The 12,035-nt window shown below is 41.5% G+C and overlaps 1 protein-coding gene across 4 annotated transcripts in view; it reads right to left on the bottom strand.

Moving 5' to 3' along the window:
- The window catches only part of SLF2 (SMC5-SMC6 complex localization factor 2), a 31,175-nt gene extending 19,408 nt beyond the window's left edge, over positions 1 to 11,767 (bottom strand). The window contains exons 1-5 of one of the 4 annotated variants that reach the window (XM_065067166.1): positions 11,482 to 11,767; positions 6,770 to 6,813; positions 5,608 to 6,311; positions 4,550 to 4,607; positions 2,410 to 3,572 (exon numbers count right to left, since the gene is read on the bottom strand). In XM_065067166.1, the coding sequence (XP_064923238.1) occupies positions 2,410 to 3,572; positions 4,550 to 4,607; positions 5,608 to 6,311; positions 6,770 to 6,813; positions 11,482 to 11,591 (2,079 nt within the window). In that variant the 5' untranslated portion in view covers positions 11,592 to 11,767. Of the gene's footprint in view, positions 1 to 2,409; positions 3,573 to 4,549; positions 4,608 to 5,607; positions 6,312 to 6,769; positions 6,814 to 10,713; positions 11,343 to 11,481 lie in introns of those variants that run through there. The other 3 variants (XM_065067164.1, XM_065067167.1, XM_065067165.1) reach the window with 3 other exon arrangements.
- Between the last annotated feature and the right edge of the window lie 268 nt (positions 11,768 to 12,035).

The following is a 12,035-nucleotide window of genomic DNA, read 5'->3' as shown; positions in this document are numbered from 1 at the left end:
CTCTGTGTTAACTTAATAGAGTCACAGAATAGAATTTCTGGAGTCCCTAGAGGGCAAAGCACCATGATTTGCTAAATCACTTCTAAAACCATCAGACTAAACAAAACTTCCAATGAAGATCCTAATACAAATCCAAGTTAAGAAGGTAATAAATAGAATTAAAAAACCAAAAGCACACTAAAAGAAAGTCTAAACTGCTAGTGAAATCAGCTTGTTTTTCAGTAGCCAGTGTTTATTCAGCTAGTAGCAGACAACACAGATTTGAAATCTTTTATGGCCATGATTCATTTCTCTGCACAGGCAGTGCCTTTCTGACATCACCTTAAATTACAAGCCTCTTACTAGTGACAAAGCTTCTTTCTATGAGCTCCTTTATTTTAGGAGAACACAATTCAATAAGAGTGTACCCTCTCATTAGGGACTGCCTATTACCCAAAGGTAACAGAGTTAGTTTAAGAATGCAATGTCCACCCAATTAAAGAGTAAGTTAATTCAGCATATATTTTTATTATTCAGACATATCTTTCAAGTAACAAGCAGCATGTCTTTGTGGGGGAAATCTTGTGGGAAAGCTGAACGCCTCTTACCTTATTTTATATCTGGTTAATATGCCTAAAATTACTTTTGAACTGAGGAATCAAGACTTCACTCCAATGTGCACTTTTATCCCTTCTCATGAGACAAAAGAAGTTTGCTAATGTATGAAAAAAAGCCACAGAAATTTTGGGACAGTTCTTAACTGTTTTGTCTTACTTGGCCACTAATTATGCAGAAACTGGACAGGCCAAACATCATGGTCACATACATGTTCCACCAACATTTGATTGAGGCTGCATCTGTTTATCAGTATTAACTGCTAATTACATAAGACGTATGTAACCACGCACATCTGATCTGCAATGTGCTTGCATAATGCATTGTAAGGACAGATAAAATAATTATGGCTGTCCCACATCTGCTTGTGGAGAGAGAAACCTCAGTCAACAAATAAACTATTTGAGAGACTTAAAAACTTGAGGAGAGGAGGATAAGAGTATTTATACAGGTATTCTGCTGGTTTCTGCTGTAGAAAATAGCAGTGGGTTGACCCCAGTCAGCAGCTTAGCACAACACAGCCTGTTCATCTCCCCACCCAGTAGTTCAGTGTAGTGAGTAAAAAGATCAAAAGCAAGAAAACTCAAGACAGTTTAATAAGTGAAGGAAGTGGGGGTGAGAGGGAAAAGACAAAGTGATGCAAAGGCAATCACTTAGCACCTCCCATAAGCAGGATGCCCAGCTAGACTTCTGAGTAATGGCTACATCGCAAACTGACTGCCCCTGCTTGATTTTGATAGCTGAGCATGACACTATGTGACAAGGAATATATATATATGTATGTATGTATGTATGTATATCCCTTTGGTCACCTGGGGTCAGCTGCCCATGCTGTTTTCCCTCTCAGCTTCTTCTCCACTCCAGCCTACTCGCTCTGGGAACAGAGTGGGGAGAACAGAAAGCTGACGTTGTGCAAGTAGCGTTCCCGAATTGCCAGGAGACTGGTCCCTTGTCAACAACATTTTTGTTCAAAATATGCAGCACCATACAGTCGTTGTGAAAACTAACTCCATCCCAGACAGATCCAGTACAAAATCTTTCTATTTAAATGCAGCCATTTCCAATCTGTATCAACTTTGTCAGGAACGCCACACTAAGTCCTATTGCAGGACTTTCCTAATTAAACCTTTATTTTCAAATAAAACTTATTTAACAAGCTGTTATTGAACAAATAGGCTAGCTTTTAAAAACACAGACCTATTCCTCGTCATAATATCCTGTAAACTAGGATTCAAACACTTCTTCATCCATTCCTTGTGAGCAGAGGAAGTAACTCACCTTTTTCTAAAATACTTCTAATTTATATGGAATTAATACATCACACTCAAAGATCAAGAATTTGTACACAGATTTCTGACAACCACAGACTGTGACAAGGACATATGACAAGTCTAGCACACAGATCTCTCAATGTCTAGATCAATTTCCTCTACTTAACTTCAACTCATAAAAATCTTACCTGATCAGGCAAATGAAAACATTAGATCCCACACATCTTCTAAATGTAACCTCCTGCCTTTTTCTTTAGAGGGGAAAAAGCAAAAACAGAACTCCTAAAAAACACCGAAAAGCATACAGCTAATGCAATCCGGCTGCACAAATCATTTTTCAGCCATTCCAAGGGCAAGCACAGTAACGAGCGCACCCTTTCTCCAACTACATTGCACTGTACAGCATAGGACCCTTAAGCTGAGTAAGCAGTTTTGCAGGCAAATAACTTGAGTTTTCATGCATTATGAACAAAAAAAAAAAAATATAAGAAAATACAACATAACAAAGCTGATGCAATGCCCGTTTTGTTTTTTAGCCACTTACATGAAGCTTCAGTAATGGAGTCACAGTGTCCTGAGAAAAACTGTCAAGAAAAGACTCTTCCAGGGCTCCTGCCTGTGGCTTGGGACTTGAGGAGAGAATATCTTGCAGTGGCATAAATACTTCTTGGTCATCATCGTCGTCATCATCTAGAGCACATTCCAAACTCTCATCTTCACTGTCAAAACTAGTTTTTGATGCTCCATTCAATTTGGACTTGTCTGTGCAGGTGTTTTCAACTTTTAACTCTCCTGAGAGTTGTGAAGATATATGGCCCCTGTCCAAAAGTCCTTCTTTAAAAGACAATGAACACTGAACACTTTTACCAGCCTCTTCTGAGAGAGCAAGTTTCCCAGAACCTTCCACTGAACAAGAATCAGAAGCATTCTCTGAAGTCCTGTCTTTTGTTTTTGAAAACCTGTTGCTGGATTGAACATTGTAAGCTTTATCGTGTGCACATCTTTCTGGTGTTTTCCCATCTTGCTCCTTCTTAGCATCCAACACCTGAGACAAGCCACCATTCTGGAGATGAGATTCCACACCTTTTGTTTGTGTTAAGTGATGGAGAGAAGGCAACACAGTAGTTTTTTCCTGAGAAAAAGTAATGGACTTTTCCAAGAAAAAGCATGAGTTAGCCACCTGCAATTGATTCTCTTTGGTATCCACAACAGAAATGCGGTTATTTTTATCAGGACTGTGTGCAGAATATGAAGAAAACAAAACTAGAGAGGAACAATTATTTTTCTCATTTTCGTTGCTTGAGTTGAGGTATTCCTCTGGAAGAGTGGAATCGTGTCCAGGTAGGGCAGCACCTTCCATTAGCTGCAGAACACCATCACAAGTAGACTTTAAAAAGACATTTTTTATAAATTCAGACCTCCTGTTTTTGCAATTTGCAGATAACCTACTAAAAGCAGGGTCACTCAAACTTGATACTTCAGATTGATTTGAACTGTCTGCATCCAAACTCACGGCAGTGTGTTCTCTTTTCCCAGGAAAGTCTACTTGTTTCGGTCGCCCAGAAGACACCTCAGATGAAAGGCAGCAAGAAGAAACAGACTGGCTCCTCTGCATACCAGCAGTCATCCCGGATGACATTCTCAGTGCATTTGGAGAAGATGCCTCGTGTGTTGAAACCTGCTTTGGCTTTGGTTGAGATGGGTCATCTGTGAAGTGTTTAAGAAAAAAGTAAACCACTGTTACTATAACAACTTACCCTTTAAAAAACTAACTTCTGGTTTTAAGTCAACTATGACTGAAATTTTTATGAGAAACTACAGTACTTCCCTTCTTTCTGAACACAGTGGGTGGCAGTTAAGACTTAGCCAATGCTGTACTGTTATGTTAGTATTGTAACCCAGAAATTAAATTAAATCCTTTTATTTTAAAACACCTCAATCACCACTGTGGAACAGTCTTTCTGTACGCTAGAATCAATTGGCCTTTGGAAGCAGACAATAGGCCAGCGGAGGTATGGGACTGGAAGAAAGTTTCTGTAATTAAATATATGGTGATCAATAATGAATATTATGAAAAGTATTTTGGACATAATGCAATAATTTTAATGGTGCTCAATAAAATGCATTCAGAATACAAAGAAAGATGTTTCAAGGCTATGGTTTTATAGCATCAGAGCCCACCATCATTTTCTGCTTCCTGCCTGAAGCTGCCAACAGAAACTGGACACTTCACGGCAACGTACTTCATGGAGCTGATGTGGCTGAGAACTTCCCAACTCAATTTTCAGCCAGATCAGTCAAGCACTGGCCAAGTCCCGGTGCTAGAAGAAGTGAAAACTGAAGCACAGCAGCAGAATCTAATTGGTTTACACAGCCATGGACCCACAACACGGGAACACAGTTCAGATCTGTTAGACAACTCATCCTACTGACCTAGCTCAAGCTTCTATTCATGTGAGCTTTTTATTTTAGTTCTACTTACTGTAGAACAAAATCATGTGGTTAAAAGGGACAAAAACAAGAATACCAGCTAAACTTCAGTGTTCAGTTCAACTATAATGGTTTTTCTGGACTAAGCTGAAAGGCAAAATTCATTAATGACCACTTCAAGAAAAATCAGAAAGAGACACTAAGTGATGAACCTGATCATTTAAATAATATCATATTATCAGCACTGCTTCTACCTGAGGCAGTCTCCCTTGAGCCGGAATGTGACGTTTTTCTTAAAGGATATCCATTTCCCTAAAAATAAAGACAGAAGGGATAAAGTGAATTGCATACTTTCTAAAACCAGGATGTTGATGTCTTAAGTCAAGTGTTGAATCCAGCATAGACTTATTTCCACACACCCCAGAAATATGGTAATGTATTTCATTTCAAAACATAAAACACAGCTGTAAAGATCTCAACAAAAGGACTCTCCATAACCTGAATTTTAGATCTTGTCCTCAGTTTGGCCTCCAGTTCTAAATCTCTCCACTTTTCAGGCCATTAGCTACTTGTGTCCTTGGGCTATATGGCAACATAGCCCAGCTGGTTTTCCTCAAACAAGTAATGAGAAACTTAAATAACAAAATAACAGAAAGCATAGACAAGCAAATACAGAGGGAGGGGTGCTAAGGAGAAAAGGAAACATGAGCTAAACAATCTTTTTTTTCCTTTTATAGCACATTATGGAGGCACATATAATGATCCTCCTTGCAAGTAACCACCAACCTTTTAAAGGATTTTCTTGGTTGATAAAAAAATTAATACAATTCAACCTGTAATAAAATACTATATAATAGGACCACTCCCACTCCTACTATAGTTTAAGTTCATAAATTTGAGTTGCTATTAACTGCAACTTCTATTTAGCAGAAACTTGCCAGGCTGTTCCCTACACTACACTGTTAAAAAACCACAAAGTTTTAAGACACTTAAGAAAATAAAAACATTTTATCTACAAAATAAAATTTAAAGTTATAATTTTCGCTGCATTTTCATGCTTGCATCTAACTCAGAATATTTTTTCTGCTTTTAAACCAGAATTTATCATTTGTAGTAAAACAGTTAAGACAGCTTACCCAAGCATGACCTAAGGTTTACAAAGGAGTAGCAAAAGAACAAACTTCTGTTACATCTGAAAAAGGCAGCACTAAGCCTCTCATCCTACACTGAAAAAAACAAAACAAAACAACCCACACAAACACGTGCACAATGGGTCACTTATTTCCACCTTCAACAACTCTTTTACACACACCTGATGTGATACACTTGTTCCTGAGAACGCCCTTACAGAATGTGGCTGCGATTGTTGAATTCCATGTTTCTTCCGCTTCCTTTCTCTGCGGAGAGCTTCCAATGGCAACCTCAGTTCAGAGACAGCTGGAGCGCAGGGCCGTTTCATGGGAAGCCCTGGTTTGTGGCACAGAGACATGTTCACAGCGAAATTAGTTCTAGCCAAAGCTTTTCGAGAATCACCTTCTTCTGATGACAAAACCCAATTGTCAGAGTCTGAACTACTGTCTTCTAGATCCATGTAGTCAGTTTTCTGTTCCCAACTATTTCCACAAGACAACGGTGCTCTTGTTACACCCAGACACTTCTCATTTCTTCCCTGCTCCAACTTGGCAGTTTTATCCTTTTTGGTCAAGATACAGCTGTGAGACCCTGCATCAATAAGGATTTTTTCGATCACAACTTCAGGGGCAGGGTACAATGAACGTGGTGCCTTGTATGCTCTGCCATTCTCTAAAATGTTTACACTGTCCTTTTTCCCCTTAAGTCCTCTCTGAAAAGCATCTATCACAGGACTTGTGTTTGGTGTTTGGTCTGGCATCTTTTTTCTTCTGTCCTTCTTTGGAGAAGATATGTTCTTTTCAAAAGGTTCAGTGCATAAAGCCGACAGTCCAATTCCTGCATCTTTTACATTTCCTCTGTCTGGTGAGCACAACACAGTTCTGTCTTTATGGCCAGTGTCAGAGAGAAAAGACAAATTGTTTACAATCACAATGTTGGAAAAAAACCCCAAGTCTTATTGGACTGTATTACTTGATATTTTATCTCTCACATGCAATCCAAAATTAATTTACTTAATCATTTCATTTTCCTAGTGCCATGCGATTTATTTCTATCAAAGAATTGCACAATCTGTTGCACAGCTTCAGTTCTTATAAATAATCTAGCCTAAGCATGAGACAATAACTTGAAATAATAATTACATCACTATTTAAAGAAATTAATTTTAATAAGAAATCAATGTTTTCAGTTACAGTATTAGGAAATGTTTAAATGTACACATTTTTACATGTTCAGTAAGCATTATATAGCTGCTCAAATTTGGAATGAGATTGGACTGTAACTGCACATTTCTATAATTAAAACACATATAAATAACTTCCATTTAAAAAACATATATTTACCTTGGTTTAAAACTGGTTTGAAGAACTCTGTAATGGTCTTGTTTCTGAAGAGAAAACATAACTTTGTCATTTTAAAAGAATAATACCTAAGTGGCCATACAGTGAATATTGATAAAATTAAAATGCTGTAATTTATTTCTACATTTTTTTTAATGCAAGCAGCGCTTATGTCTGATAGTTCTTTCTCATAGACTAAAGAAAGTACCATCATCCTCATCACTTTCTAGCCTTCCTTCTGCTTGGCTAATGAAGCCAACCTGTCAGTTTCTTCACTCAAACTGTTTCCTTTATCATCCTAGTAAGTCTTAACCACCCTTCCAGCTTAAACTAAGCTTTTTTTAACTGGGACTGACCTCACCTGTACCCAGTGCTCCACGTGTGACCTCACCAGTACCTTATGTGATGGTGTTAACAACCTTCCCATCTCCACTGCCAGCACTTTGAGCTGGTAAGCCCTACCATCATATTTTTTTTTAAGGGTTATAGTGGGAAGCTGCTGACCTTATCAATACCATCAACAACCAAACCCTCTCCAATGCATCATTAGTTGCAATCAAGTCCAGCCAAACAGTTCTATCTGTAAGTTGTAAAGTTCAACTAACCCCATAACTTTCTTGCTGCCCAAATCACTGTGTGTGAGTAGGTTGTTTTGTTTGGGTTTGTTTGTTTGTTTTATTTCTCTCTTCCCTCCGCCCCCCATTTGGTGCCAGGCTGGAATGCAAACTCCTATTATCAGACTTCTCAGCAGGAACCTGTACCAGCACTGCCCATTAACAAGATACACGTGTCAGCAGCATCTCTCCCAGCACATATTACGAGCACCTTTGGCTTTCAACAGAAACTGCAGTCTACAACCATCTTATTTTTACACATACACATCAAGATTATTAATAGCTTTAAATCAAAGGTATTTTCTCTTGAAAGAATAAGTGGTCTTGCATCCCAAGCCATTTCTCCATGAGAGAATGATAAGAGGGTGGTATCGGCTCTGCGGCTGAACTGCCTGGAATGTGCTGCCTTACGGATGGAAAGGTTCTTGTACCGTAGGAGCTTTAGTAGCAAACATCACACTAACTGGCAAAAATCAAAACCCATCGGGCTCATGGTTAAGAAGCTATGTGACAGGTGCCAAATGAGTCATAAATGCCACAGCTGAGCGACCCACCAGATTCCAGTTATGCAAGAGGGTTTTTACCTTGACTTAGAGTAAGTGAATCAGAAAAAACATTAGTCAATATCTCAGCCACCACAGAAAGCATAGGGAATCGAACTATAGATGCTCTCTTAGCCACACAAGAAGCTACCAGCTTACCACAAGTAGTTATGCAAAACAGGATGGCTCTAGATCTACTTTTAGCTTTACAAGGAGTATGCACAGTCATTAATACTAGCTGTTGTGCATACGTAGACCAGAGTGGAAGAGTTTCTACTGCCATGCACCAAATATGGCAGCAAACACAAATTTTGCACACAGATGCACACAAATTTTGCACCTAGATGACACCACCTGGGGATTTGAGGAAATTTAGAAGACAATAACTTCATGGCTACCAAATTTAAATTGGCTAAAAGGTCTATCTGCAATCATGACACACATTATTGTAGCTTGCATTCTAGCCTGCCTTACAATTCCCCATGTTAGGTGGTGCAGTAATATCCATTTCCAACTCCAATACAGAAATTACAGAAACTAATAATTACGAGATGTTTTATAAGAACAAGTCTCAAGAAAATGGGGGATTTGATAAGAGAAACAAAAATCTTTCAGAAACCCCTAGGCATAATGTAGCAAGACAGCCTAATACAGCAAGACTAGGCATGATGTAACAGGAACCTAATGGAGAAACAGTAGCTCTATAGAGACTGGACGTGAGGCAAAGCGGGATGTCCTTGCCTTGCAAACTGGGAAAGTAGAATGTTCCACTAAACCAAGAAAGAGCTACATGACTTTCGCAGAGTAGCAGCACAAAATGACAATATGCATGCTCAAGAAATTAGGCCAAGAAGCTGACACCGGGGAGGGCACCAGGCTGTGAAGACACCAGGGACCACTAGAGACCCCTGATGAAGACTCTTGAATACCAAAGATGGACTGCTGGCAAAGGGCGGAGTTATGGAAATAATTTCTGTTTAATGCGATTAACTAAGCGGTAGAAACAAATGATGCAATAGGCATATGTAATAAATAACCAAGAAGTGCGAATCACGCACATGTTTGATTAGAGGAGCAATCCTCCAAGCACCCAGCATGCTGTAATAAAAGTGTCTGCTTTTTAACACTTTAAAAACAGTGTTAAACAGTTTTTTTTGCGACTTTTCAGTATCAATAATGTCACTTCTAAAAATGGGCAGATTGTCTGAATGATGTACATCTGGTCATTAAAATACATCAAGAACTAGAAACCTACTGCCTTCAACTTCTCCCATGTAGCAAGGAAGTTTACTCACAACTTCAAGGCTATACTTAAGGCTGTTTTGGAAGTTTGTCTTCAAGTTCCAACCAGATATTGGTGTGAGAAAACAAGCATAATACAGAATTGTTTAAACCTTCTTCCATTTTTGTAATCTTTCTGTGTCTTCCAAAACAAAGCTGTATCATTACTATCTGTGTAACAGTGTTTACAAAGGCAAAACTTACTTATTCCAGATTCTGAGCTAACATATTCAAGCATACACACATGACTGTGCTTTCACAGACTCAATAACTGTTTTTGTAGTTCAGGCCAGAAGAATCCACCACTCACTTGTTCAAACTACACTTGAATTTAATTTGGAATTTTTCCGTAAGCTTATTACTTTCAAATTTTCTAACATGGCTTCTGCATTTTTAGCACCTACAGAAGCACAAAAAGCTGTTTATAATGCATTGATACTTCTTTAATCAGGCTACTGGCAAGTGGTGACATTTGAGAACATTTTCTACTTTGCATTCTACTGGTTTCTGGAAGTGCAAGGGATAGGAACTGTCCCACTAAAGCAGAATAGTAATTTCTCAAGTGCTGTATTGTATTTCAGACACGGAAGTGTACTAGAGGCTTCAAAGCATGTGATACAGTATGAGGAGGAACATGAGCAAGTACTTGGCTTTCTAACCTGCTTTTCATATATATGGAAGTACAAAAAGAGCACGTGGCTTTTTAAGTGAAGAGCACCATAACTATTCAAAGACTATTCACAGGACGATTTCCACTATTGTCTTAAGAAGAGGTCAAATAATCAGCCCTAGAAGAATGAAGAACTGATGAAAGAATGATAGTTACTGGTTTTCACTCTTTTACCTGACACAAAAGTCAGTGTTGTTTAACGTACCTTTGTCAACAACTACACAGCTCTGGTTAACACTTTTCATCAAAATACATAAATTCAGTGAAACATATTTATCCCTGCTAAAAATTATTCCATCATTTTTTGGCAAAATCTCATCATGAGACACCAGGGAGACCACTAAAAAACCCAGATAAGAAAAGGCAAAATCCATGAACACATGATCTCATTTGACAAAGCTACACAGCCAGGAGATGCACTTAACAGACCTTTCAGGTCTTTCAAAATTAAGGGCACAACCTGCACGAATGAGGGAGGAAATTCTTTCACTTATTTAAAAATATAAGCCCTAGAATAGTCTTTAAAAGTAATTAGTGCTTACAGTCATATCAGTGCTTATCTCTGATTGGATAAAAACTGTACTTTCAAAAAATCTGTGCTGCGAGCACTAACAATAGATCAGAGGAGGCAAAGCCACACAACACAGGAATAAACTACCAAATATAACTGCATCTTTGATGCAATGGAGCATCTTGAAAAGCACTGCAGAAATAACAAAACAAAAAAGTCACACATAAAACCTCAGAATGTTCTTTTAGATGACCGCAGCAAGACCGAAACATAAAATAGTTTCACTTTCTTGGGCAATAAGCAACACGGAATCAAAACTGAACTTTTACCTTCCCTCTTTCCTTCAAATGTCAAAGCTATCAAAAGAGAGGATGAACAGCAATGAACAAAGCAAGGTGCTGCTGTCCCTGACCACCACTGCCTTCCTTGGAGACCGTGTCCTCCAGCACCGGTCACAGCTGGGACAGGCTCAAGAGCTCAATCGATGACAACTGGATTTCTCTCTTTAGAGCCGAACTCCTGAAGCCTCCCAAGCTCTGCACGTGGCTGTGTCCACAAACACACGAGATGGGAGCACATTTGGGTAGACTTATCTATTTTGAATAATGTGTTTTAGATGCTGGTCAGTACTTGGCCAAACATCTCCAGTTTCCGTGCGTCAGGTGCCTTTCACCTCACGCCAACTGTCAGCACCACACAGACACGGCCCAGCGCCTCAGAACGGGACCTCCAGCAACGGCAGCAGGATGAAGACAGCGGTCGCTCCTCGCGGCTGGCACGTCGCCGTGCTCCCTGACAGCCTCACACCCCCACCTGCCAAGCCCGGCCGGGGCCGCAAGGCCGGAGCGGGGAGCGGCGCCGCCAGGCTCCCGCCGCCGAACACCCGCGGAACGGCCCCGAACCCGCGACCACCCCTCCACCGGCGCGCGGGCCCGGCGCGCTGCACGCCGGGAGCCGCACGCCGGGGGCGCCCCCTGCCGGAGGCGCGGTGCACGCCGGGAACCGAGAGGCGCCCCGCGGGGCGGGCTCGGTGCATCGCGGCGACTGCAGCCACCTCCCACGCGCTCGCCCGCCCCTCAGCCGCCCTCCGCCCGTACCTGAAGTCTTGGCCCGTCTCTTTGGTCGCGGCCGCCGGCGTAAAATGGCGCTGGAACCCCGTGACGGGCGGACCTAGGGACGGCACACCCACGCCGAGCGGCCGGGTCATGGTGCGGGTTGCCCACCTGACCCCACGAGGCGGACGGGGTGGAGAGGACCGGGGAGACCCGCCGCTCCCGGCACCATAGCAAAGACCAGCGGCCCGAACGACCCTCGCCTCCGGGGGCTGCGGGCGGGCGGTGACTGGATAGTGGGTTTTTTTTTAAAGCTCGACCGCTGACTGGCTGATCGGCCGAAGTAGTGGCGCCTCCCATTGGCTCTTTACCGCCGGGGGCAGGACGAGTAGATGGAGCGCGTTTATGATTGGCTGCGAGGAGAGCGGGAGGTGGAAGCGTCCTTCCGCGGCCGAGGGAGGAAGGGCTTTTTGGCGCCTTGGTCTCGTGCCACTCACCCCCTCCCATTCCCGCTCTCTGATTGGAGCGCGTGGGGCGGGCCCCACCCTCCTGCCCGCCGGGCCTGGGGCGGCCGCTCAGCCTTCAGGGGGCGCTCACAG

The sequence above is a fragment of the Columba livia genome, chromosome 6 (assembly GCF_036013475.1).
Source record: "Columba livia isolate bColLiv1 breed racing homer chromosome 6, bColLiv1.pat.W.v2, whole genome shotgun sequence".
Lineage (NCBI taxonomy): Eukaryota > Metazoa > Chordata > Aves > Columbiformes > Columbidae > Columba > Columba livia.
Note: the sequence above shows the minus strand (reverse complement) of the source record. Positions and strands in the feature narration are given on the sequence as shown.